This window comes from Syngnathus floridae, chromosome 14 (assembly GCF_059516105.1).
Source record: "Syngnathus floridae isolate MCC-2025c chromosome 14, RoL_Sflo_1.0, whole genome shotgun sequence".
NCBI lineage: Eukaryota > Metazoa > Chordata > Actinopteri > Syngnathiformes > Syngnathidae > Syngnathus > Syngnathus floridae.
The window spans coordinates 6,353,746-6,379,346 of NC_142426.1; the positions used below are offsets into that span (position 1 = coordinate 6,353,746).

At 50.7% G+C, this 25,601-nt stretch overlaps 5 protein-coding genes across 15 annotated transcripts; 3 read left to right on the forward strand and 2 right to left on the reverse strand.

Annotated features, from left to right (window-relative positions):
• Positions 1–229: 229 nt before the first annotated feature.
• On the reverse strand, positions 230–5,247 carry cldn15la (claudin 15-like a). Of its 4 annotated transcripts, none has more exons than XM_088395420.1 (8): positions 5,105–5,247; positions 4,677–4,964; positions 3,457–4,365; positions 2,068–3,354; positions 1,037–1,201; positions 738–819; positions 552–665; positions 230–387 (listed from the first exon to the last, which is right to left on the reverse strand). In XM_088395420.1, the coding sequence occupies exons 4-8, from the start codon at positions 2,282–2,284 to the stop codon at positions 306–308; spliced, it is 660 nt and encodes a 219-aa protein (XP_088251546.1). In that variant the 5' UTR covers positions 2,285–3,354; positions 3,457–4,365; positions 4,677–4,964; positions 5,105–5,247; the 3' UTR covers positions 230–305. The 4 variants fall into 4 exon arrangements, with proteins under 4 accessions (XP_088251546.1, XP_088251545.1, XP_088251547.1 ...); XM_088395419.1 differs by having other exon boundaries at positions 3,457–4,588; XM_088395421.1 differs by lacking the exon at positions 3,457–4,365.
• Positions 3,162–6,326, forward strand: il20rb (interleukin 20 receptor subunit beta). The gene is made up of 7 exons (XM_088395413.1): positions 3,162–3,356; positions 3,540–3,669; positions 4,103–4,293; positions 4,722–4,849; positions 4,914–5,058; positions 5,121–5,263; positions 5,443–6,326. Exons 1-7 carry the CDS (start codon positions 3,308–3,310, stop codon positions 5,557–5,559), a joined length of 903 nt encoding a protein of 300 aa, XP_088251539.1. The 5' UTR covers positions 3,162–3,307; the 3' UTR covers positions 5,560–6,326.
• On the reverse strand, positions 5,736–23,969 carry slc39a6 (solute carrier family 39 member 6). 7 transcript variants are annotated; one of them, XM_088395397.1, is made up of 13 exons: positions 23,754–23,772; positions 11,467–11,551; positions 9,980–10,178; positions 9,402–9,732; positions 9,105–9,237; positions 8,855–8,914; positions 8,609–8,778; positions 8,286–8,444; positions 8,113–8,182; positions 7,668–8,021; positions 7,362–7,442; positions 7,087–7,277; positions 5,736–6,968 (listed from the first exon to the last, which is right to left on the reverse strand). In XM_088395397.1, the coding sequence occupies exons 3-13, from the start codon at positions 10,174–10,176 to the stop codon at positions 6,813–6,815; spliced, it is 1,902 nt and encodes a 633-aa protein (XP_088251523.1). In that variant the 5' UTR covers positions 10,177–10,178; positions 11,467–11,551; positions 23,754–23,772; the 3' UTR covers positions 5,736–6,812. The 7 variants fall into 7 exon arrangements, with proteins under 7 accessions (XP_088251523.1, XP_088251524.1, XP_088251525.1 ...); XM_088395398.1 differs by lacking the exons at positions 11,467–11,551; positions 23,754–23,772 and adding exons at positions 10,963–11,069; positions 11,152–11,356; XM_088395399.1 differs by lacking the exons at positions 11,467–11,551; positions 23,754–23,772 and adding exons at positions 10,963–11,069; positions 11,149–11,356.
• LOC148387318 (tomoregulin-1-like) lies at positions 14,105–19,878 on the forward strand. Of its 2 annotated transcripts, XM_088395407.1 has the most exons (10): positions 14,105–14,547; positions 15,645–15,760; positions 15,857–15,986; positions 16,116–16,145; positions 16,725–16,830; positions 17,202–17,350; positions 17,505–17,555; positions 17,635–17,752; positions 17,821–17,982; positions 18,066–19,878. In XM_088395407.1, the coding sequence occupies exons 1-10, from the start codon at positions 14,385–14,387 to the stop codon at positions 18,148–18,150; spliced, it is 1,110 nt and encodes a 369-aa protein (XP_088251533.1). In that variant the 5' UTR covers positions 14,105–14,384; the 3' UTR covers positions 18,151–19,878. The 2 variants fall into 2 exon arrangements, with proteins under 2 accessions (XP_088251533.1, XP_088251532.1); XM_088395406.1 differs by lacking the exon at positions 14,105–14,547 and having other exon boundaries at positions 14,828–15,760.
• Positions 20,494–23,064, forward strand: cavin4a (caveolae associated protein 4a). Its single transcript, XM_088395412.1, has 2 exons — positions 20,494–21,223; positions 21,905–23,064. Exons 1-2 carry the CDS (start codon positions 20,825–20,827, stop codon positions 22,499–22,501), a joined length of 996 nt encoding a protein of 331 aa, XP_088251538.1. The 5' UTR covers positions 20,494–20,824; the 3' UTR covers positions 22,502–23,064.
• Positions 23,970–25,601: the final 1,632 nt, after the last annotated feature.

Here is a 25,601-nt window from a genome sequence, read left to right on the forward strand (position 1 = left end):
CACGCCTTGCGTTGGAGTCCCTCTTTTGCATTTTGCCATCGACGTGATTGGCTCTGAGAAATTTAAAAGATGGCCTCCGTTCCTGAGGAGAGTTTTCAGTGCATCAGGGCCTAATCTGGTTTTGTGCCCGTCAGCAACTGCCCCGGATTACGGCCCTTATCGCCATCAGCATTATTACTCACATCGGATTACAAGGCGACACTAGCGCGCAGAGGTGGCCAGAGAGGTCTTGAAAAGACAAAGCGCTTCTTTATTCATCCAAGCAAAATTGTGAAAAGGACGAGCTGGCTTGTTTGCAAGTCACTTCAGACGTAAGCTCGTGCTGTGTCCGCCTCCGACCTGGGTGGAGCCTTGTACACCTTGGCTGCAGAACTGCTGCCGTAACCGCTGCATGACAGCAAAGAAACAAACGAAGGAAACGCTCATTTAAAAGGTGTAATTTGAAAAGCTAACCCTGTGTCCAAACCCTACCCCAGTCTTAAAAGCCTCACTCGAGACCCTAAGCCTGTCTGGAAGCCCGCTGATTGTGCGACTATTTGCGTCGTACGTACCTTTTGTGAGCAGCGGGCGATGTCCTCCTGCAGGCGGTGCACAGCAAGCCGCCCCCCAGCACGGCGAGGCAGGCGGCCCCCCAGCCCAGGTAGAGGCCCACGCCCATCTCGAACCTGCAAGATGAAAACGCACGCTAACGACACCTGACGTGATGTGAGGTGCTGAGATGAGGCGAGACGACTGACTTGGCGCCCACGTAGAGCGGGTTGTAGAAGTCCTGCACCACCATGTTGGCGTACCACGACACCGCTGTCAGGCAGCAAAGACCTGTGAGCAGGAAGGGGGGGGGTTGGACGTTTGGCGTTAGGGAAAGGTCAATCAAGAGCTAGCGGCGGAATCGGTGTCTCGTCTGTCGAAGCCCGATGGACACAAAGCAACGCCATGTTTTTAGTGAGCACTAACTCAAATCTTTTGAGGTGTTTGTCGACCAAACGATGACATACAAAGAGAATGAAAGCTTTGGACGGCTCGAAAAGCGGCTCACCAGCCAGGATGTTGAGGATGCCTCCGGTGACGGCCATCTTAGCCTTGGAGGCGTCCCCGGCGGAGCCGATCTTGATGCACTTGAGGCCCAGCAGAGAAACCACCATGGACCCCAAACCCAGCAGCAAAGACACGATCATCAAGGCGCGGCACGCCTGGACGTGACCTGCACCAAAAACAAACACCGGCTTAGCGCCATGATGAAAAGAGGAAAGAACAGAAGCAAAGAATGAAGACTGATGGAAGAAAAAAATGGAGGCTTGCCAATTAAGCGAAATGAAGGCCAAGTGATGAAGAAAATGAAAGAAGGCAGGCCAAAGATGACGTCACGAAGGCAAAAAGGGTGAAAGGGGAAGAAGAACTAGAAGTGTGGGAGCAAAGCAAACAGAAAGTGCTCATCAAGCCAGTTAATGATTGCACATTGTCATCATAAAAATGGCCGCCACGCCTCTTTACGAGCTGCCGAATGCAGCTCGATGAAGTCAGTCTTTTGGTCTACACTAAGCAATGCTTAAGCCCTGAGCCGCCAAGGCAGAAAATCTCGTCAGCGTGGGCCGGGTTTCCTTCAAAATGGCAAATTTTGGCAAAAACGTCGGCCCAACTGTATTTAGCGATTTATGTTCAACATTCCCTTGCGACAAGAAAAGTACACACAAACATCTTGCAACCGACCGTTTGGTCAACATTTACCACCACGAGGCAACATTTGCTGCCTTCCAAAACACTTGGTCGCCCCCTAGTGGCCAAGGAGCCAACGAAAAAGAAACGAAAGCTGTAGTCTGGAGAAAGAGAAATGAAGTCAAAGAAGAATAAATGATGACAAAAGATGAAGAGAATAAAGAAGGAAAAGGAGCGACAGAGCAAAGCAAGGTTCAAAAAAGAAAGGAAGAAGAAACGAAGGCTAATGACGGTGCCTTCACGGAAAAGGAGAACAAGCAGAAAGCAAAGGGCGTTTGAAGGCCAGTGAAGAACGGATGAAGGCTCGACAAGTAGGAAAGGCGTCAAAGCGACGACGACGGCTGGGCCATCTACCGGGAAGCGAGAGCAAGGACTCAAAGTCCCTGCACTCGGCGATGCCAGCGCTGTTCTCGGCACACGAGTGCCACAGGTTCTCAAATTGCCGCTGCGAGATGATGACGCTCCCTGCCACAGTGGAGATCTTCCAGTAGTCGTTGGCTAGCGCCGCGCCTGTGAGCAGCCAGCTCAGCAGGCTCATGACGAAGCCCGTCGCCTCCACCGCCGTAGACATGCTCGTTGTTCGCCGACAACACTCAGCAAAAAGAAGAATAGCCGAGACAGAGAGCAAGTTGACCAAGTAACGAACAATGACAACAGCCGTGTCGGCGCCAAAAGACTTTGCCCTCTGTTGGGACCATAAAGTGCACGGCCCCGCCCCACAGTATCGATTGCCACAGCCATGCCGCGCCCTCAACGGCGTCCCGAGCCCTCCGAGGGCAAGGGCGGCGGGACGGAGGCGCAAATGAAAGCAAACGGAAGACGTCAAGGCAAATCCAGGCAAACGGAAGACGTCAAGGCTCAAGAAGGAAGGAAGATGGAAAGCAACAATCCCAAGCACATAAAGAATCAAAGGCTACACATGAGAAGACAACCAAAGACGGAGCTCGTAAAGGCTGAAGGAGATCTCAGATAAGAATGAAGAAGTAGGCTACCTGGGCCAAAGAACATGTGGCTCAAGCCTTGACAAGGATCAGGACTCAGATGAGAAGACAACCAAAGAAGGCTCCAAAAGAAACCTCTGAAGGCAAACCAGGATTGTCTGAGAGGCAAAATGAGAAGAAGAGGTGGCAAGTTAAGACAATGAAGGGGTGAAGGGAGGGAGGAGGGCTGCTGTTTCCAGAAGAGGACCAACATGACGATCCAGGGCCATTTGCCTCCACAAAAAGCACTCTTGAAAATCAGGCCGCACACGGTCATTTTTTTGAGGAAAAAAAAAAGCCTGACTATACATAGCCCTCGTATTTCTTGCAAAATTATTATCAGCATGAACCCGTCGATTGCCAGGTGCCGCTCAAACCGTTACGCCAAAAGGGAAGGGCTCTGATGATGACGCGTCGCTCGCAGGGCAGAGGCCACGGTTCAACTGGTTCCTGCCGCACCGGCGACCTGTTTTAAGAGTGCCGCAACCTGTTCGGCGGCTTCACATGTCGCTGCAGTGTCGTCAACGCAGTGTTGTCGCCGCAGTATCATCGCTGGAGTATCCTCGCCGGAGTGTCGGCACCGTGGCTGCCGTGCGTCCCATGGGCTGCTCGGGATGAAGACGAGCGCGGCGGGCACCTTTTCCGCTCTGCTGGTCGTCAGCTGTGAGTAGGGCAAACGGGGACAAAGTGTGGTTGGGTGGAGCGGTTGCAGTTTTTAAGCTTTGAAAATGCTACTTTGGCTTCATACGCAACACGGAGTGACCTTTTGTGGCCAACGTTTGATGGCCGACTAGCGGGCGAGCAATCAAGGAACGTCGGTCACGTCGACGTCTTCTTCCTCTTCAGATGTTTGGAGTGCGCTGCCGCCGCCGAACCACGTGACCATGGATTCGGTCAACGTGAAACACATGCTTCGGTGGCACCCCCCGAAGGCGCTGTGCGCTACGCCGCTGCTCTACTCGGTGCAGTTCCAAGGGTGCGTCACATTTTGAATGTGCACATACGACCTCTTTTGCGCATCTTAGCTTTGAACATATGCTGAGGCCGGGACACTATGTTGGGACCCACAGTCCCACATTCCAAAGCACGGGCGTATCATCAAAAGCTTCCGCCTTGAGGCCAATGTTGCTGCGCCGCGGCACTTGGCCTGAACGCCAAACCAAAACGCTCTTGGCTCCTGACGACTAGATGGGCGACATTCCCAAATGCGTTTTCATCATGAGTCTAAGTTAATTGAATTCACAGACAAAAGCTAAGATGGAAAAACAAAGCAAAACACATTTGGTTGCCACAATCACAACGCAAAATCTGGAGCTAATTTTCCCCAAATTAACGATGAAAAAGCCAAAGTGAGACGAAAACAATGATGGAGAAAAGTTTGCCCGTTTTGTTTGTGCCCCTGCGCGCAGCGAGTTTGAGGCGACGGTCCGGGCCGGCACCTGGTTGAACTCCTCCAATTGTCAAGACGTGACGCACACGTACTGCGACCAGACTTTGGACCTGGGCTCCGACTCGGACTACAATATTCGTGTGCGAGCGCGCTGCGCCTCGGAAACGTCGGCGTGGGCGAGGCTCTCGCCGTCCTTCAACAGGAGAGACAGTAAGGGACAGCGTGCTAACCAAAGCTCTCACTTTGCACGCAAGGCTCCAAATCAGCCCTTTTGCCGAACACCTTGAAGAGAACGAACAAGAAAGAACAAGAATGATGAGCTTCATTTGCGCCGATTCTCATTCTCGCTGAGGGATAAGACAGAGAAGTCGCGCTAAATGCTAAGCTCAGGTGTTTAACTAGGATGACCAGACATCCTCTTTTTCCCGGACACATCCTACTTTTGAACCCTAAAAAAGATGTCCGGGGGGAAATTTCAAAATCGGCCGGGATTTTGTGGGACTGTCTGAAACATAATACAAATCAATTCGCAAAGTTGCTCTTCAAAAAAAGTCGCCAATGGCAAAAGAAAAAGAGAATATTTGGAGCCTTGCCTGCGCGCCGCGGACGCACTCATTGATGTCCCTCTGCGTTTTCAGCCGTGCTGACGGCGCCCCAGATGAAGGTGTCGACAGTGGGTGACGCCCTCCTGGTGTCCTTTGAGGAGGCCCCGCCCACGGCGTACCTCGAAGTAGAGGTACGCCAGAGCGGTGAGGCGCTGCACCAGGTCAGACTCGCCCTTCACCCCGAATGCGTCAAGTGGCCGTTTTCACCGTCATGTTGGCCCACAGGCTCGCGTGTTCGCCATCTTGGCTGAGGAGAAGCTGCTGCAAGTCTTCGACCTGCGGGAAGAGTCGGAGTACTGCGTCCGGGCGCGTGTGCTCCTCAAACAACTACGCAGCCAAAGTAGCCAAGAGCAATGTGTGCGGGTCACAGGTATAACATGTGAACTATTGATCAAATGTGGCTCAATTTGACTCACCCTCCTTTCCCGACAGGTCCCCACGTCAACTGGGAGGGTCCCGTAACGGCCGTGCTGACGCTGCTTCTCATGGCGGGCGTCGTCTTCGCCGCCCTCTGGTGTGCGGTGCAGTGGCGCACCCGCCGCCACTCTTGCAAGGAGTCGCCGCCCCGTTTACTGGTCAGTTGGATGGACGTCCGCTCATGCAAATGATGATAATGATGATGAGGGTTAATGACAGTGAGGAAGAGGACAAATATGATAAAATGATGAGATTTACAAAGACAGCAAAGATAATAGGTTTACGGTTGGGTCCAAAGCCGACACCACTGATGGCTCTCGTCTCGTGTCTCCCGCAGCTGCTTGATGGGCCTGCGCCCGCCATGCCAGGCCAACCCAAGGAAGAGGTGTGCGCCGACATGCGCGTGGTGCACAAGGACCGGCGCTTCCAACTGGGCCACAACGCTTACCGATGACAAGAGCGGACACGTTGGACCTTCACGGCTTTCTTCATAGCTGTATTTCCTCAGCATGCAGACGTAAATACTGTTGCATGATGGGGGATGCCAAACTGGAAGCTTCCGGAGATCAAGGAGAGACCATGGAAAGTCGTTTTGGTTGAGGCGCACGTCACGAAAACACAAGACGAGGCTTGGGTGGATATGACATTTATTTGTCATAAGGAATGTCAATGGATCGGAACCACTTTGCAAACAAATTGCCAACTTGCAACGATAACATCTGCTGCTGTAACCAAGTGGACCTCCAAGCAAAAAAAAATCATCCTTAATACTGGTTTTGGGCTCTCATATAACTTTGACACAAACTTTTTTTGACCTAACCAGAGAGAAAAAAATGGTTGTCTTCATCATGGCAAATATTTGTTTACACTTTTTACAGATTTTTCTTAGCAACTGTACGAGTCGTATTGCTATTTGGTCATCACTATTTTCCTTGACTTGCGATTTCAACTTCAGTTTGGTGTCAAAAACAAAGACGCAGCGGTGCCTTGGGTTGCGAGTGGTACGTGTCAGAAAAATGCCTCTCGGTTATCTTGGAACTTGACGTAGAATTCAACTAAATGCCATTGTTTTTGGCACATTGCATCAAGCCAACGCTGCTCTTTGTACTGCTCCTGTCTTGGCCACCTGGGAGCGGGCCTTCACTCCCCTCCCCTCTCATCAGCCCGGCACTAACATCAAACACTTGTTCTACGCAGAAAATAAAGAATATATGACTCGTCTTTGGCTTCTCTGACGTTTTGGAGCAAACTCTAGCTTGGAGTGGAATTAAAAGACAAAACGAAAGAAAAATCAGCTCAAACGCCTGCTGGCGTCTCCGAAGACTTCCGAGTTGGCTCACTCACAACCCGAGGCAGACAAAGACATGCAAAAGTGATGAGGAAGTGATTCAACATCGATGTGAATTTCACAGTCAAAACGGCCCCTGAGGGAAACCACGGCTTGTTGCACCCCCCCGGAGGAGTTCAAAACATTAATATTTTCAAGTTATATAAAAAATATTCAAATTAGAGGAAACAAGTTAGAAAACAATTTCAAGTGTAACATCTTGACCTAACGTTTGCCAAAAGCGGGCCGGTTCCGACGGTCCAGTCACATTTGGAGGCCGTGGAGAAGAAAGCGTTAGCGGGGGGCACTCGAGTCGCCCCGTCACCAAGGATCCCTACGAGGCAAAGGGACGAACACAATACGAGAAGGCGGCGCCCACGTCACAAGTGCAGCTCCAGGTGGATGTGGTGCTCCAGGACAGCGATGAGGAGCATGATGCCGAAGCCCAGCAGGATACCGGCGTTCTGCAGCAGGAAGTAGCCGCAGTGGCCAAAACCATGCTCGCCGCCGCCGTTGTTGTGCAACATCTCTGGAACCTGGAGCATGGCCATATCACCACCAAAATTCCACTGCCCATTTCCCTTCCACCCAATCGCGGCGGCAGATGCATAGACTTGAAAAATAAAGAGCCACGTTCGACCCGCGCTCACTCACCATGTCCACGAGTGCCACGTACATGAAGAGGCCGGCGGTGAGGGCGAAGATCCACATGCAGACGTCACCCGCATAGTGGCCAATGAGGATGCCCATCACCATGCCCAGGTAGGCGGTGGCGGCCGATAGCAGGTTGTAGAGGGCGGCCTGCCGCACAGTCATGCCCGCCTTCAGCAGCACAGCAAAATCGCCTGAGGCAAGCAAAGCAGAGGTCAGCGGAGGGAGGGATGGAGGTACGCCAACCCCACCCCAGGGCTGGTTGTGGGCAAGCTCACCTAACTCGTGAGGAAGCTCATGGCAGAAGACGGCCACCGAGGTGCTAAGGCCACTGGACAAACTCTCGCTGAAGGCCGCACCTGTTAATCAACCAACCAATCAATCAATCGATCCCTCAATGCCCCGGCCCGGAGGTGGATTTGTGCGTCGCTTGGCCTTTGAAACCATTCTGGCAATGACTTGGCTTTCTTTTAACTAACTTTAACTTGAACTTTTCTAACTTTTGGGTTGGGGGCTCTTACGGCCGTCGCATGCTCGGTCATGATGACTGTTAAGTGTGAGGAAAGGGGGCGGCGGCGGCTCACCGATGGCCAGGCCGTCGCTGAAGTTGTGCAAGCCGTCGCCCATGATGACCATCCAGGCCAGTGTGGCCACGCCGGCTTGCTGGAAGTGGTGCTGTGGGTACGAGTGACTGTGGCTGTGCGGGTGGTGGTTCTGCGAGTGGTGGTGGTGGAGGATGTGGTGGTAGTCGTGGTGGTGGTGGTGCAGGCTGTCCGCCTGGCCCACCGTGTCGTGGAAGTGCGAGTGGCATTTGTTCTCGCAGTCCTCTGCCGTGTAGCCCTCTGCTGCCGCCGCTGCTGACGACGACTTCTTCAGCATCACCTGTTCCTCCTCGGCCACGCCGTCCTCAAACACCCCGGCGCCGTTGGACTCGGTCTCTGCGGGAGCACCAAAGCGGCGGCTCAAACTGCTTGACGTGTCATCAAAAGCATTTCAGCCAATTTGTCAGGACCGCTCAAACGGACTCACCTTGGCTCGGCTTTGGGTGGCAGTCCATCAGGGCCAGGGGCTTTTCCAGGTTGTCTTTGTTCTTCCGCTCCTGAATGCAACAAAGTCAGAAGTCAGTGATTCCATGAGTCAATTCAAGTCCAATGCGCAGGGGGCTACAGTTTGAGGTTCTTGTCATCATGACGATGTCTCACCCTCTTCTTCCTTTCCTTGTACATTTTTCCCAGCGTGAGGAAGTGCTCGATGAGAAACATCAAGTAAACGCCGCCGAGAGCCGTCAGACCCTTCCACATGCCGTCCAGGTCATCTTCGTCGTGCCCCTCGTGCCCGTGATGCTGGTGGCCCACCTGAGACTGCAAAGCAGGAAGCAAAGCGGCCGTCGGATGCCAATTTGGTGCAACGCGTCCCGAGCGAGGAAGGCCGTCCCTCCGTAGCAGGTACAGACTTATTCACTTTTAGCCGAGCATCCATTTCGGGACCGAATCAGGAGGTGAAAAGGGCGCCTGTGTGCACTCACGTGGGGAATGAGGTGCAGGAAGGCATCACCGCTGAGCGTGCCCACGGCCAGCGCCACCAGGAAGCTGAGCAGGAACTTGAAGAAGACCTTATTCATGAGCGGCATCAGCACCACGCCCACAAGCGACAGCAGGCTGATGATTGTGATAGACAGGAAGCCGCCCAGCCATGCTGATGCACGCGCACAAACCACAAATCAGTCTCCGCTCGGAACTGCTCATCTCCCCCCGAGGCCCCTGCAAGTCACCTGCCATGATGCTTTTGCTGCTCTCGCTCCGGTCGTCATGGGGATTGTGGTCACGATGGTCTGAGGAGGAAACCGACATTTCGAATAGCCAGAAGGTGCAAATCGCGGAGAAAGAAAAAAGCTGTCGCTGGACCCAAACGCTGCGTGAATAAGTCGATGCAGAACGATACACAAGCCTTCATCGAAATCTTGGCCTAGTGGATGTGCAAAATGCGGTCAGGCGGCGATGGTTCCATTGAGGCTGGCTTACCATGATGCCGGATGCAGGCCTGGGCGTCCATCTGGTGCAGGAGCGCCGGGCAAAGCAAGGCCAGGTCGTCTGGTCCCATGCCACCCTCCTGCGTCATGCCGTGCGACCACAGCAGGCTGGACGCATTCTGGCACTGAGCAAGCATGACAACAAAACGCAAGGTCACCAGTCTTCGGACACAACATTTAAGTTGATTGCAGAATTCTTGATGACTTTTCCCACGGATCAATCGATCCATTGTGCCACCTCCAAATATGACATAACATAGTGCATGAAGGCAAAATTTGAAAGTGGCACCTCAACATGCTGATGGTCGTGGTGGTCATGGTCGTGTTGGTCATCATCGTGGTGGTCATCGTCGTGGTGGTCATCGTGGTGGTGGTCATCGTGGTGCTCATCGTGCACGTGATATGCCACCGCGCGCATCTGACGAGCCGCGACCGATCCGGCGGCCCTGAGCTGCTCCTCGTCATCGTCCGCGCTCCGCCTTTGCCTCTCTTTAGCGGAGGCCGCCTGCGATTCGTCATGATGGCGATGCTGCACCGTCACGTTCCTGATGCGGTCCAAGCCCACGCTGTGCAAGAGGCGCGTCAGGCCCACCAGGGAGATGCTCCCGTTTTCGCCGTACCTGGGAAAAAAGACGGGCGGCCCCTCGTCATATTCTAATGACCAAATGAAAAAAATTTCAACAAATTGACAGATACGGCTTGGCACTATTTTGGAACATATTCAATAACATGAAAAAAGAAAGAATAATTAAAAAAAAAAATTGGACATTTATCTTTTAAAATGTTATACTACAAACTTGATTACTTTTGGCATATTTCCAAACATAAAGCTCCGGCGAGCCCATTTCCAAGGCAGGAGGTGCCCACCTGTCGAACAACGCCTCGAGGTGTCTCTTCTGGTTTTTCTCAGCCAGCTGCGCGTCTACAACCGCAGACGAAATGTGTTGGCTGTCATCGCATTTGGGGGGCCCGACCGAGACATCGTCGGCCGACGGCACCGCCGTCAGGACGAATGTCATGACCTGGGCCAGAACCAGGACAGCCCGAATCGTCTCTTGCCGCATCTCTGCGGGACAAAACCAGCATTTAGCCACAACCGCCGACACGGAAGAGTATTAGCGCATACTTGATTTTCCTCCAAGTGTCTCTTCAGAGTAACGTGCTGTTCTCCTGAAGAATGTAACTAGGAAACAAGGAGGCTAGGAGACACTAAAAGTGAGAGAGGTGTAGACAAGGAAAATATGACGGAAGGAAACTAGGAGTCAAAGAAGCTCGGGGATAAGAAAACGAGAGACAAGGAAACTGGGGAGGCTGGGAGACAGGTTGAGAAGTGACGAGGCAGTTAGGAGACAAAGAAACAAGGAGACGAGGAAATGAACCATAACTTCACATTGCAGTTTGACAGACAGAATAAAGATTAAGGGTAATTTGACAGACAGAATAAAGATCAAGGGTAACGTTTGTCTATAATGTCAGTGGTGCTTTGAGAACAAAAATGAAAGAGCAGCCTTTGATAATCGAGCCTCCAAAAATGTTTCTGGGATGCGATGGGAAAATATTTGACGTTGCAGCGACTGTGTGGAGTCTGGAGCCGCAACGATCAGAATATGGCCAGGACATAAAAAGTAATCAGGGTCATCCGTTCACCTTCAAGTATTTATTGAAATGAACAAAAAGTCAGAAAGTAAAACACCAAATGACATTACTTCCCGATCAGGTATGACACCTGGGAAAAGGAGAAATGCCTGTTAGTTACTGACGCCGAATTGAAGAACAGCGTCCAGTTAGTTTATTTCCGATTGAAAATGTTGTGGTGCTCTATAGTTTCCTCGCAAGACGCTCACACTCACTATGAACACTTTTCAGCACGGGCTATGATGGCGTCATGCTCGACGACGGCGGTGTCTCGTCCTTTTCAGGGGGAGGACATTTCCACTCGTATTCATTGCAACAGCCACTGTGGTTTTCGGCACATGTGACGCTAAACGTTAGCAAGCCGCATTAGCATCGCGCTAGCGCAGATTAGGGTCGACTACCACCGAGGACGCTTGGGCACGTCACAGCCGGCTGGCCGGGAGAAGAAGCGGATGAGACGGCCTTGATGCCGCGGCCTCCAAACCACGTAAAATTAGGCACCGAATCCGTCGGACGCGTTAAAATCGATCAGCGTCGACGTCAAAGTGAGCCCACAGTATATAAACACAAGCACGTTGCTTTGTGCGCTCGGCACCAAGTAGCCCAGTTCGGTGCCGTGTGCACAAAAGGCGTTCAACCCGGAAACACCGCCGCCGCCGCCATCGCGGCCGCGCCAGCGACGAAAGGAGCGGCGTTCACGCGTGGAAAGTCAATTTCACCTTCTTGTTGTCTGTCGTTCTCCTCCCGCGCGGTGCTGCTCGCCCCAAAAGGGATTCAGAATGGATTCAGTTGTGCCTTTGCTAACTGCGGGAAATCAAATAGGCTAGTTAAAGTTGAGGAGCCGTGTGAAGAGGCAGAGTGGGCGGGGCGACGGACAAAGACTCGCTTTGTGATTGGCCGGCGCCCAGTGTCTTTGATTTTGGGTGTCAATCATGAACCAACGCGTACATTTCACACGGGATCAGTTCCAATGAGGAACAGAAAACTTGGGAGTTTGGCCTCTTGGCCGTGGGTGGGCGCTGAGATTTGAACCGGCGCCCCTTAAATCACCCAACGATACGTTCTACCTGCTGAGCACCGAGTGTACTGCATGACCTCACAGTGGCTGATGGTCTGGTCTGGTCTCAATCCCCAGAAAATAGCAGTAAATAATCGAGTTTTTTGAATACATATATTGGTTTGCTAATGTGTCACAAAGGAGCCACAAAAACTACACAAGATGACGCTCACAGCTGGAGCTTTCTCACTGCAGCTGGAAAAATGTCAAGTTGGCTGAGTATCAAGGGCAAACGTTGAAAAAAATAATCACTTATCAGATATTGAAACATTTCAAACACTGCACATGCATTATGAACCTTGCAAAAACATTTAGGTGCTTTACAATTAAAACATTGCATTGCCATTGAGTGTCAGCATTGTGCACACTAGACCACCTTGGAGCAGGCCACACAAACGAAAGTGGTGACTTTGGTTGATTTTCGGAAAAATGTTTTAATTTGAGAAGTGTATTTGAGAAGTGTCATCAAGTGTGAGTGTCATTCTCTGTTTTCCACAATAACCACAAATGACACTTCTCCATCCAAAATGAGCTGCCGCATTTGTCAGCACAATACGTCCCATCACGAGCAGCTGTTTGGCCTCGGTCGTCCCGGTTACGCCGGTGGGAGACTGACCCTCTGCTGGTGGGACTTTTCAGGAGCTGCGTTGAAATAACAAGAGGGAGAATGTTCAGAGGGAGCGGCAGCTTTTCGGGAATGCTCTCCGAGGTGTTGGAAGTCACGTCCGCTCAAATCACGAGTTGCGCGGCTACTGCCGTGTCCGCCGCAACGACTAACAAGCTGGAAAAGGAAGAAAGATTCTCCTAAGTGGATTGGAAGCAAATCCTCTTTGCGCTCTTTGTCGCGGTCTGTCAGCCTTCTTTCTCATCCTGATTAGCCAAAACCCCTTCTTCTCATCCAATAACGCCGTCTCGTTTGCTCCTTCGGCTTTGCCCACCGGGTGACCCGTTCGTCTGCTTGAGACTTGAGGGCGCCAGGACCAAACTGAGTTTCTCCCGGCCTTGGGAGCAAAGACGAATTGGGCCTGGCTATCCGGAGCCACGTTGGTGAGCTCCACTTTGACACGTGAACGGCCAGCCACGCAAAACAACGGCTGGGGGGGGGCATTTTGTAAATATGAGATGAAGACCACCTGTTTTTCACAACAAACCAGAACTTTGATCACCTGCCAATAAACACCCCAGTGGGCGATTTCTACGACATGACCTTCTTGTTTATGTTTCCAGGCGTGGTGCTTGTTTACCTTTTAGGCAGGCCGGCCGGCCCTATCAGCGAGAACTTTTTTGGGCGGGGGGGTGTAACACGCAGTCTTACGACCTTGAATTTGTTTGACACGTGGCTGTTTGTTTGTGTTGGCCTCCATTCCCCCAGCGTGGCACAGAGTAGACCGATCTGGTCATATTGGAATACCCGGGCCGGCCCGACACGTTGGCACACACGTTGAAAAACACACAAGCCATCTTTTCCTTCCACTTAGTGTCACTTCCGAATGAAGTCTCCCTGAAAGCGGTCCTGAGCCGGAGCCACGCTGGAATGAGCAGGAATGCTCCAAGATGGCAACACCACTTTAGGCGTCTGGGAAAGTAGCATTTTTTGCGTGGCTAACTTGTTGAGTGTGTGTGCCAGGGTCCAGCACTCTGAATTCCGAAGGTGCTTTCTGTCGTGCGGGCCAAGCCGGACCCCCGCCTGCACCCTCCGTGGGACGGCCCGCATTATCCCTCCGTTGCTCTGCGGGGGGTGCAGATGGTGCAACCAATTAGGGTAACCGAGTTGCAGGACAACCAGACGCTGACCACGCTGACCTCCGCATCATACAACATAGTTTAACCACGTTAAATTTGCATGATAAAGTGCAGAACAACCATGGACATTTAGCAAGCACCTCGGAGACATGTTATCACTGTGCCTTAAGCAGAGTGTCATGGCCACACCACAAAATGCACGTTGACATATGGCGCGCCGAATAATCAGAGATTTGGTTTCAATCTTCCGAGGGGACAAAGATTAGTTAGACAAAGACAAAGATTAGTTAAAACCTCAGCCAGATCTGCACTCAAGTCCAACTGAGTTACAAACTCTGTGACAAACTGAAGCGGTTTTGGGTCAGGGGCACATGCCAATTGAAAAGGTGGATCGGTCGCTAAGGGGTCCCATAAAACGGTTGACATTCGGCCAGGGGACGTATACTGGTCAAACGATTGGTCACCCATGGACATCAGCTCACGTATAAGCTAACATGCTAGCTCCAGCCAGGAAATTTCAGACTCGAACCGTGAACCAATGGACTGCGAGGCAGACGTGCAAAACCACTAGGCCTGCAAGGTGTCGCACTGCCTCCGGTTTTCTCTTTGTTGTTCTTTTTCTTCTTCCTCCTCCCTCCGCGCACGCGCCCTCCGTGCGGGGGAAGTAGGCGGAGCTTTAGGCGCAGTAACTACGCACACCAGCACGAACGCACGCGCGCGCACGCCGAGAAGGAGGACACGCGGAGGCCACGATGCTCTCCGCCTCGTGATCGCCCTCTCGTCATCTTCCTCCTCCGTCCTTCTTCCTCTTCTTATTCCTCGTCATTGTCCTGCACGATGGCGTCGGGCGCGGAAAGCTTTCTTCGCTGCCTGGTGGGACCTCGCACGTCTCTGCTGCTGCTGCTGCCACTGCTGCTGCCGGCGCTGCTCGGCGTGCCTGCGGCGCGCGCGTCCTACCAGACTCAGGGCGGCGGAGAGTGTCAAGGAAAGATGTGTGCAGGTAAGATGAGCCTGCCTCGCTCATTTGCTTGCTTTTCATCATTCATCATCTGGATGAGGGCTGCTTACCTCTCACGGGGACGCGCGTCCGCGTTCGTGCAACCTGCAGCATCCTTTACTCTCCTGGGGCGCGCGCACACGCTCAGTGGGACCAAAACCCGCCACCATCAATTCGACAACAACGGCAGACGACACGTGGGAAACATTTCATGCAGAGCCATCAGTCAAATGTCAAAAGATTACAACGCCGACACTATCGTGCGTTCAACATGTGTTGAATGATGACGTTAACGCAGCTCACGAACGATCCGTTTGATCAAATTGAGTTAAAAAAAAAAAAAAACGAGCAAAGGAATACATTTGGCGAGTGGGCGACGTCCGCCCGACAGTTGGCACTCGGCGGGCTCCAAGTTTGTCAATATAGCAGTTCTGATATTGCCTGGCGACCAATCAATCGTTGGAATACATAAACTGTGATACTGAGTGGTCCATTTTTGAGCCACTTGAGAGTCGGTCCATCGGTTGTCTCTTTGTATCCTGACGGTGAGCAGCCCCTTGTTTTTTTCTTTGTCTGTTGACTTGGATTGGCGACCACTCAATACGGGTGCGAAGGCCAACACCAAGCGGTCCCTCAGTTGATTTGAGAGGAGAAGCGGTAGTGAAACGGGCCGAAATCCACAGGTTGTAAGAAACACTACAAGATGGACGGATAACTGGCAAGCACTCATGTGGCTCTGGCAACATTGATGAGTCCACTTGCGATTGGCCAATGTCTTCGCTGTGATGCCGGCGGCGATCAATATTCAATTCCTGAGCGTAGGAAATCCAATGTCGTGTCATTGGGAGGCTTTCTCTGTGGCGCTGCCGTTTGTCACTTTTACGGCCTCTCGTAAACGCGCGCCGGTGACAACGGCCGCCATCTTGGCTCGATGGACGTGGCGGCGCTTTCAAAATGGAGTTGCACTACATGCGTCGATTTCACACAGCTACAAATTAGCTCACGCAATCGGCAAATATGCAAAGCGCCAATCTGCGTCCGCCCCGACCGGGCGACAAGACAGAGGCGGAGCAGACGCGATGCTTTTCACCCTCGTCAAGGTTCGGGTGCGGCCGAGACGAAGAGTGACCCAGTGGCGTGCGACCGCTCCACTTGCCGCTTCGGAGGCGTGTGCCGAGATGACCGCTTGCAGCCCAAGTGCGTCTGTCAGTTCCAGGTGGGTGGCGATTGTTTAATCACCTCACTTGAGAGTGACGATTGACGAGGATGATAGTGGCTTCTCTTAATTGGCTTTTCTTTTGTCTTGGTTCAGTGCCACAAGAAGTACGTTCCGGTGTGCGGCTCCAATGGGGACACGTATCAAAACGAGTGCTTCCGGCGCCAAGCGTCCTGCAAGCAGCAGCGGCTCATCTCCAGGGTGGCCCACGGACCTTGTGCTGACGGTCAAGCTTCTCTTTTTAGCACCACCTGTCCAAATCACAACCTCAACTCTTTACCATTTCATTGTAAAATGGATGTGTGGCGATGTCATGTCCGCAAATTGATAACATTGATTAATGTCACCCACACAGATCCTGGCTCGGGTTCCGGAAATTCCGACGGTGAGTCATAGATTTTTTTGTTATTGCGTTTATTTTCTTAAACGTATCAAAAAATAAAGCGGTGGTACAGTATTCACTATTCAGAGGATGCGGGTTCGATTCCACCTCCGGCCCTCCCTGTGTGGAGTTTGCATGTTCTCCCCGTGCCTGCGTGATTTTTCTCCGGGCACTCCGGTTTCCTCCCGCATCGCAAAAACAATTGAGCACTCTAAATTGCCCGTAGGTGTGTGTGCGAGTGCGGATTGTCGTTTGTCTCTGTGGGGCCTGTGATTGGCTGGCAACCGGTTCAGGGTGTCCCCCGCCTAATCCCCGATGACAGCTGGGATAAACTCCAGCACCCCCGTGGGGACAAGCAGTACAGAAAAGAGATGGATGGAAGAAAATCATAAAGCAATAAAAGGAATCATGTAGCAATGCATATGAGAAAAATCAAGAATAATTATTGAAAACATCAACCCAAAACAAAAAAACGGAAGAGGGGGTCAGTGAAGACTAGAAACACAGCACCAATTGATGAGTTCTTCTTCCCTCCCACTTGTTTTTATTGTCCTCATTCTTTTTCATTGTGCCCCCTCCCAGATGAAGAAGAAGACGAAGAAGGTTCTGCCCCCGATGTGATCAAGAACAGCAAGTGCAGTACATGCAAATACGGAGCTGAATGTGACGTCGACGCAGAGGACACGTGGTGAGTGAGGCAGGCACACGATCTGTGTAAAATCCAGGATGCTTCACCGAGCTCACAAGATCCAGCGAGCGCCTACGCCAGCGAACAAAAGTCAAAGTGTGAAGATCATGGCAGTAGAACTTTTGGTAAAGAAAAGCAGGCCCATGGCCGTAAGCGCTGCGGCAATTTTTTTGCTCCTTCTCGCCGGACTATGCGGGTGGCGCGTATCCAAACCCCGATGGACGGATTGGGCGGGAGGGAAGATGAATCACTTTGTCTACTCTGGACGGGACCACGTGTTCCAAGAGATGACAAAAGCGAGCCCAGGGGGCCTGCACAAAACGGCGTCTCCGACAGGGGGCACTCATGTTCCCTCTTGTGGCTATCTTCAGGTGCATCTGCAACATCGACTGCAGCGGCCACAACGAGAATCCCGTCTGCGCCACGGACGGCAACTCTTATGACAGCCCGTGCTTGGTGCGGGAGGCGTCCTGCATGAAGCAGGAGCAGATCGACGTGGAGCACCTGGGCAGGTGTCGAGGTGGGCCAAGTCACAAAGTAGCTGAATCATCAATCTTTTTCAAGGGCGGTTTTTGCCAGAGCATCTCTGCTGCCCCCATGTGGCCGCCTCCCCAATTCAAGCCAGCATTGATTTTGGTCTTTTTTTTTTCTCGGTTGCTCACCGGCCGACCAAGACAAAGCGAACAGGAAGGACGACGGCGGCCTTTTCAAAGTCAACGTCCTGGGTAAGGCTGCTGGGACGCTGCGCGCGCACACGGCTGCCACCTGGCTTCCCGCCCTGACTGCTCTGCTTTGACTGGCCAGAAACCAAAGGACTGGAGCACAAGGACGGATTCCACACGGGCAGCTGCAGCGCCGACCGGCACCCGGCCTTATGTCTGCACGGGCGTTGCGAAATGCAGCGCGATGTGGCCGTCTGCAGGTGAGGCCGGCGTGACTTCCGTTGGTTCTCAGCCTTCGTTTGACTGCCGTTTGCGTTGGCCTGCGCAGGTGCGATTCGGGCTACAAAGGCGTACGCTGTGATGAGCTCCAGGACTTCAACGTTCTCTACGTGGTCCCAAGTGGCCAGAAGCTGCATTATGTCCTGATCGCGTCAGTCATCGGCGCCGTGCAGATCGCTGTCATCGCCGCCATTGTCATGTGCATCAGCAGGTATGTGCACCGCCCGCCCTCACTCACTTGGATGCCCCCCAACAAACTGACTCCATTTTGTGTGTGTGTGCGCTCCCTTTCAGGAAATGTCCAAAGAACAACCGTGGGCGTCGCCACAAACACAACCTGGGACACTTTTCTGCAGACACTAACTCTCGGATGGTATAGCCCCTCCCCCCTCCTTTTTATTTGTCAAAGAAGCGCCTGTGCTGGAGAAGATGAGAAGCAGGGGCCGCCTCATTTTTTTCTTCCTTTCCTCCTTGAACAACTTTGAGGAATGTCGGCGCATCCTGCGTTCTGATTTTGGAAACACGGACCACCAAATGAAAGGTTTTCCGTTACCATTCGTTCTTTTAACTAACGATAACAACGAGGACGACGCAATGTCATAGTCATGGCGGCACAGTTCTTCTGTTGGACTTGAGTCGGCATGATGACGGCTGTCGCGTGGCGTCTTTGCTGTGTTGGCGGTTTCATTTCTGATCGCAAAATGTCACGTTTGGGTTTAGCCGGCTTTTTGGACTTTGTCAGCCTGCTTCCATTCCGTCCAAGGCCGCAACAGGAAAGACATCTCGACACTAGCAGGAATGTTTCTACCAGGGGTTCTCAAACGTTTTGGGTACAGGGACTCATAATCAAACAACTGCACGCATGTCATTTTTTTTGGGGCGGGGGTGATGCTTACAGCAGTGCCTTGACTTACGAGGCGCCACTTAATTCCAAATTGGAGCGACAAATGTGCTTTCGAGCCTGGAGCCAAACAAACTTTACCACATCCAACCACCATCAATTCACAATTCTTGCGATTGAACACAAAGACCAGTAGGTGGTGCTTTAGGCTGTTTTAACAACAGACAAGGGAGGAAAAGTTTTTGCGTTGCTTTAATATGCTGCAATACTGCTGGGTGCAGTTTTTCTTATGAATTTATTTTAACGAATTTGGGGTGTTTTGGGACCCCTGGAACAGATTTATTCCATTTGTATTTATTTTAAGGATGAGAGATGATTTGAAAATTGAACTTGTATCTCATTGCACCAAAGTTTTTTTTGTTGGTGGGATGAAAACTAGTAATTTTATGCAAATTTCTGTTCTTTTTTGTGTGCTCTGCGATTGGCTGGCGAACTAGTTCAGGGTGTCCCCCGCCTACTGCCCAAAGTCAGCTGGGGTTGGGTCCGACGCGCCCCCGGCCCTTGTGAGGAGAATACGATTCAGATAATGGGTGGATGTAGACAAAGTCAGTCTTCAGAGATGAAAGTTGGATAACATTAGGATAGTAACGTCAAAGACATACGTTAATAGCTGGAGAGAAAACATTGTTTTGCAGAGCCCTCACATTCCAGCTCGCTGGTGTCCTGGTTTAGGGGATCCCAGTTTGAGAACCACTGGCACACACAAAGACAAATGCACACGCCCGAACACACACTTTAGTCCCAGGCCATTAGCGCCTTTAGCTTTGCAAGCTCTCGCTGTACGTCTTATTTATTTTGCGCTTATTTGACAGCATAAATGTTTTGGGGTTTCTTTTTGTTTTAGGAGAGCCACAGCGACAATCACAAAACATTTGTTAGACTCCGAACAACAAGATATTCATATATGGTTGGAAAAGAAACGATTGTTATCGTGATGTTGTGCTGTGTTCATTAGCATAGCATGTAGCAGCCAAATGGCGCTAAGCGGGCGGGGTCACCGAGGAGGTTATGAGCTGGAAAATTCGTCACTTTGTTTTGCTAATCCTCACCGGCCTGCACCTCAACCCCCCCCCCCCCCCCCCCCCCATGGCGGCCCCCTCCCTCCATCCCTCCGTCAACGTTTGTCTTGTATTGATTGGTCGTCTTAACGTGATTTGAACGTGTTGACTTGCATGTAAACTTTTAATAAAAACTTGTTCACACAAATCGCTTCACGTTTGTCTGTTTTCACACCAAAGCTTCATTTGCCCGCCTGTGAAATGAGAGAAAGGTTTTTAAATCTTATGAGTGGGGGATGACTACCGCTGTAAATATAGACTTGATAGCATGTGTGTGTGCGTGCACGCAGTTGTTCTACAGTTGTTTCATGTTGCTAAGTTTGTGTTTCGCACCAAATAGGAAGTAGTAGTTACTTGAAAGTTGTTGCTCTTAAAAAATAAAAAAGCTGAATCGAGATTTTGGCTTTCAGGTGTCATGCAAGTCATTTGTGACGGGCGACCAGTCAAATTCCCCACGAGTCAAAGCACCAAAGAGATCCGTTCAGAACGCAAGTCTTCCCGAAATAAACCAGCCAGTCCGTCTTGGGGGTTCTACTGAGTGGGGTGGGGTGGCGGTCCAAGCCAACGCGTTGACGTAAATGTCGCTCAACAGTGGGCTTTTCTTACACCGTCAAATAGTGGGGGGAAAAGGGAGACCAATCCCAGCAGGACTTGGAGCTCCATAATTTTCAAACTTGTCTGTCTCATTGCTGGACTTTTATTTTTAGCGACCGACCTCACTGCGGGATGGGCGCGGGATCACGTTGCCTTTTTTAACCAGGGGGAGGGTGGGGGGAGTCTCCCCTCTTTCCTGCGACTGGTCGCCCCAGCGGGTCACTGTGCCTGGATCTTCTGGAAGCCAGAGAATTGTTCCCCTGTAGAGAGAACCTTGTACCACAGAGCCAGTGAACTTTTTGCCCTACTTTTGCCGGAACCTTCTTCCCTATAGTTGGAGTATTCGTTCCCAAAGCCAACGCTGGAGTCTTCTTGGTCCCAGACCTGGCGTCTTCAAGAAAAGCAGAATCTACTGCCCCATAACCATTGGCTTCTTTCCACAGCCAGAACCTTGGACCCCATAGACAGCTACTAGCCTAAAGCCGAAACCTCTGGAGGAAATGGAGCAGCACAAGTACAGCGCTCAGGAGAAGCTGGAGATCGTGGGGATGGAGGACGAGGAAGGGAAGCCCATTAGCGCCCTGAGCATCTTGTCTCTGCTGGAGCGGGTGGCCGGAATCATCGACAACGTGCAGTCGGGCCAGCAACGGATGGAAGAGCGTCAGCTGGACCTGGAGAACAACATCCGCGGCATCCAAGGCGACGTGCTCAAGTTGGCCAAGGAGCACGCCGACACCGGCGGCTGCCTGGATAAACTGCTGCAGAAGACGCGCAAAGTCAGCGCCAACGTGAAGGATGTGCGAGCCCGTGTAGAGAAGCAAAATGGTCGTGTCAAGAAGGTGGAGAGCACCCAGGACGAGCTCCTCACCAGGAACAAGTTCAGAGTGGTCATCTACCAGGTAGGAGGCATGCTTATTATTCTTTGCATCTTCTTCTCCACACAGCTCTTGTCCCGACCTTGCTTCATCTTCAACAAGCTCTCTCCCTCTTGCTTCCTCCTTTTCATCCTCCTCAAACCTTGCTCTTGAACATCTTGCCTCCTTTGCTCACCTCACACTACTTGCATTGCATCCTCCTCTTCTTTAAACCCCATTTGCTCTTGTTCCTTATCTTCTACACCTAACTTTCCTTTTTGGGGGTTTGGTTGCAAGCAGGATTTCAAAACAAAAGCAAATATGAGTCTTGAAAGAGGGCTTCTTCCAACGGTTCCTTTTCCTTTCATTGCTCGTGCTTCGGTCAAGCGTAACCGGAGCTCAGTCGGCAGCTGCTGCTGGCGACCTTTGACAGAGGGTCCTATTCTGAGCCTCTCGCCAGCCCGGCCAGCCCCAGGGGACAACCACCTGCCGTCGACAGCACAGGAGATGTTGGGCAAACTGCGATGTGCCCGCTCAACACCGGGTGACGCCAAAGCACCGAGAGCTTCATACTTTGTCCATCCTCAGCGTGGATGGCAATGGTCACTGGCAGCGTTCGGCTAGCCGTTAGCGTTCCGAGGCTACGTTTATGCATCGTTATGCTTCCCAGAGACAGCAAAAATTTCACCCGCTTTGGAATTCTCTCCTTGCTTGTGCTTTCCTCAGGGCGACGCCGAGGTCCCGTCAGTGGCCGTCACCAAGAGCCCCAAGGGAGGACCGGAGGCTCTGGAGCTGGAGCCCGATTCTTACGACATCCCCGCTGACCTCTCCTCGGATGAGGAGTGCATGAGCGCCGAGGAGGCCGACCCCTCCCGAGCGGCACGATTCAAAAAGACCATGGTGAAGAGCACCGAGACCCTGAAGGCGGCCTTTTCCAAGGAAAACATGAGCAAGACCAAAGACAACCTCGGCACCAAGATTCACAACCTTGGCGAAAAGGTCATGCCGCCCGAGCGCCGCGAGAAGATGCATCAGGCGGGCGAGCGCATCAAGCAGAGTGGCGAGCGCTTCAAGGAGAACATCGCCAAGAAGGCGCCCACCAAAGAGACCTTCAAGATCAAGGTGAAGAAGGAACGAGCCGTGGCCGAGGGCCAAGAGGGGGCCGATGCCGAGGCTGAGGTCGAGGCCGAGGTGGCCGCCGTGCCGCAGCCCCAACCCGAGCCTGCTGACGTCCGAGTCGTGGCAGAGACAGAGAAGGAGGGGCCGGCCGAGAAGGCCTACGCCGCCAGGAAAGCCGAGCTAGAAGAAGATTACGGGAATTAGATACCCGTGACAGAGAGACGACCGCCGTGACGGGAAGATGACAGGAAGTAGAGCGCATTTACGGGCTAATAACATGAAGTAGACCAGGACTGCAGGACATAGACCACCATCAAGAAGCGGACCAGCACTACCTGAATAAAAAATGACAGCAATGGATTCCATCAAACAGATAATACTTAGAGAACGAGGACTCCCGTGACCAGCATTACAAGAACATCACAGGAAGTAGAGCCCGACCGGCATCACAGGAAAATGGCCGCAAGTGAAGGAGAGGACGTCTAGCATCATCATGATGCCAAGTAAACCACCTTTGAGGAAGAGAGCAGTTATGTGAAAGGCCCATTAAAATGATGATTGCAAGTTATGCTTTGCTACTTTGGAGCACCTTTTGTTAATACACGCTACAAGTGGATTTTTATTTTTTTTCCTCCAATCATACAAGGGTGATAACAATGATTTTTGGTGGTTTACTTGTTTGAAAATGTATTTCTACATAATATAAAACGTCACTTTTGGTGTTCTGTGCACATTATACCAAATAAAAAAATCTTTGCACAATATAACGTCAGCTTTGGTTGTCATTGTATGGATGAAAATGGTCAAAAAGTGTGCGTGTACATAATTGTTTAACTTGCTTTAACGAGTACTGCGTGGTTTTTGGTGTCATTCTAAAGTCAGAGCAATGTCTCCCCCTAGTGGCCACCCATGGTGATGCACTCGGCCGCGTTCATGTTAGGTGAGCAAAGGGGAAAAAAAGAATAAAGTGATCGAATTGAGCATCTTTCTTTTTCTATTCGTTTTCATCATCATGCTGAAATATTATTTGAAATAATTATGAGAAAATGTCACAAATGATGAGAAGATGAAATGCAAGAAGGCAATGAATCAAACCAAGACAGTCGATAAAATACAACAATAACATGGCGAGTAACATTTTTAAAATGAGTGACATGGTGGCTAGTTTTAGGGTAAATAAAGAGTAAATAAATGGAGCAAATTAGCAAGTACATCATTATTGCGTATAAATGTCACCCAAAATAATTTAGGCCTGTGATGAAAAAGGTTTTTGGAACCGAAATAGTTTACATAAAGATTGCTCAACAAAATAATTTAGGCCTGTGATGAAAAAGATTTTTGGAACCGAAATACTTTACATAAAGATTGCTCAACAAAATAATAGCTAGATTAGACAGCTAGATTTTTGTATTGTTTCAGTCATTTTGTATCGATTTAAAAAGTTGTATTGTCTTACCTTGACTTGTAGATGGAAGTCTGCAAACATTTTCTTTCTCTGTCGCCATAAAAAGAAAGTCTTGCCTTTTCACTCCAATTGAAACAGTTCCAATTCAACTGTTTTGAACATTCACCATTTGGGAGCGTTTCATGCTGTCCCGCTCAAACGTCCGCCGAGGTAAACAACCTGTTTCGCTAGCTAGCTAGTTACTCACTTACATGGTATACGCCATTTTGGAGTGTTCCGACTTACACCGAAATTCGGCTTACGTTGCAGCGTTGGAACGGATCAACGTCGTAAACCGAGGGACCCCTGTACTCAAGTAAATAGGAAAGGATTTGATATTCATATTTTTTTTCTTTTTCTCTTCACACAACAGTGCACATACAAATGCTCCATGATAGTTTTGCCCACTCTACCTTTTATGCAAGAACCACACGTGAGACAGTTTGCCCATTTTACGCTTGCAAGCTAAAGGGAAATGTGCTTTCAGCAGTTTGCAAACATATTTTATTGAGGCTGCGTTAGACTTACTATATATAATCACATCAATATAATTTCCAGTAGTGGCTGTGCTTGTATGGTCGCATGGTGGGTGGTAAGGAAATGTGCAGGCCACTGCACAAAGTTGTTTTCTTCGAAGTCTTGTGCAACAGGATGTATCATCGGCCCAGACAGGGAGTACCTGATGAGAACATCTCAAGGTCAGTGAGAAACAAGAATAACACCACGTCCTGGTAGTCGGGCTTCGCGGGGAAGACCTAACCGCCAGACAGGTGCAGAGGGTCATCTCTGCAAACTGGTTAATCAGTGCGGAGGGTCTTATCTAAATTGTGTAAACAGATACTAGTGGATCATTTTTAGATAACTAACTAACCAAGAATGTTATCACATCATTTGGATGGTTTCAACAACCGAATGTGGAAAGTTAAGGTAAGGTGGAAGGTTTTAACAAAGTTAATGATTCGAGTCAACATTGTAACAATCATACTGTTGACAAATTGTATATATATGTTATCATGCGTTCTCGAATGAGTACTTATTAATAATATTACTGCACAGAATGCTTGCTGTTTCGCCTTGCAGATGTCCACCAGACGGATTGTGAAAAACAACACGTCAAACGATGCTGTCTGGAACTTCCTGACCTTCTATACCTCTGGGAATCCAAGAAAGTTGTTGATAGCTCAAACTATTTTGTTGATGTCTGCACATAACATTTTGTCCTTGCATTCTTTTCTTATAACATCTTGTCTGTGACTTCTTGGTTCAAACATCTTGTCCTTGCATTCTCGTTTCTTTTCTTATGAGACAAAGCCCACGCCTTCTCCCCTCCCCTTCGGAGCTCGTCTCACATTGTGGGTAAGGCATTCCAAATAAAAGGCGAAGAGTGCAACGTAGAGCGCCCTAAAACGTATACCCCGAGCTTCCCTTCACTCGGGTGCGTGCACACGGGGCTGTTGGATGATCTATGACCCCCCAGTCAGCCTCCCCAACTCTACACGGTATATATCTTGTCAGTTGCTAATGGAAACCAGATGTGTCTGGTGCCAATGAGTCTACGTTCCTGGACCAAGCCCCAAACAATCCCGCACGAACCTGACCTGAACATGACCCGAACATGACCCGGTCACACTTAGGCTTACTAGTGAGATATACATTGCATGATACCAGAATAAAAATTTACCACACATTCTCATTTCCCATGAATATAAGCATTTGATATTATGTTTGTATGTTCAATAAATTTAATCAAACTAAACCAAGAAGAAGCCCATCTGGTTGTCGGTGAACGAGAATGGAGTCATCTGTCACATGAACAAATGGGCCAAAGGGAATTTCCAGATTGCAGAGGCTCGGGGAATC

Bases quoted from the DNA above. Each gene is read 5' to 3' on its own strand.
- cldn15la (XM_088395421.1), bottom strand. From the start codon at position 2,284: ATGTCTACGGCGGTGGAGGCGACGGGCTTCGTCATGAGCCTGCTGAGC. The intron at 1,202-2,067 runs GTAGATGGCCCA...TTTTTGGTGCAG, and splicing joins GTCCTTGCTCTCGCTTCCCG to GTCACGTCCAGGCGTGCCGC. The intron at 820-1,036 runs GTGAGCCGCTTT...TCCTGCTCACAG, and splicing joins CATCCTCAACATCCTGGCTG to GTCTTTGCTGCCTGACAGCG.
- il20rb (XM_088395413.1), top strand. From the start codon at position 3,308: ATGAAGACGAGCGCGGCGGGCACCTTTTCCGCTCTGCTGGTCGTCAGC. The intron at 3,357-3,539 runs GTGAGTAGGGCA...CTTCCTCTTCAG, and splicing joins CGCTCTGCTGGTCGTCAGCT to ATGTTTGGAGTGCGCTGCCG. The intron at 5,264-5,442 runs GTCAGTTGGATG...TGTCTCCCGCAG, and splicing joins AGTCGCCGCCCCGTTTACTG to CTGCTTGATGGGCCTGCGCC.
- LOC148387318 (XM_088395406.1), top strand. From the start codon at position 15,476: ATGGACGTGGCGGCGCTTTCAAAATGGAGTTGCACTACATGCGTCGAT. The intron at 17,351-17,504 runs GTGGGCCAAGTC...CGGCCGACCAAG, and splicing joins GCACCTGGGCAGGTGTCGAG to ACAAAGCGAACAGGAAGGAC. The intron at 17,753-17,820 runs GTGAGGCCGGCG...TGGCCTGCGCAG, and splicing joins CGCGATGTGGCCGTCTGCAG to GTGCGATTCGGGCTACAAAG.
- cavin4a (XM_088395412.1), top strand. From the start codon at position 20,825: ATGGAGCAGCACAAGTACAGCGCTCAGGAGAAGCTGGAGATCGTGGGG. The intron at 21,224-21,904 runs GTAGGAGGCATG...TGCTTTCCTCAG, and splicing joins TCAGAGTGGTCATCTACCAG to GGCGACGCCGAGGTCCCGTC.
- slc39a6 (XM_088395394.1), bottom strand. From the start codon at position 23,802: ATGGCGACAGAGAAAGAAAATGTTTGCAGACTTCCATCTACAAGTCAA. The intron at 8,445-8,608 runs GTGAGTGCACAC...CCTGCTTTGCAG, and splicing joins TCCTGCACCTCATTCCCCAC to TCTCAGGTGGGCCACCAGCA. The intron at 6,969-7,086 runs GTGAGTGAGCGC...GCCATGCTCCAG, and splicing joins ACGTGGCACTCGTGGACATG to GTTCCAGAGATGTTGCACAA.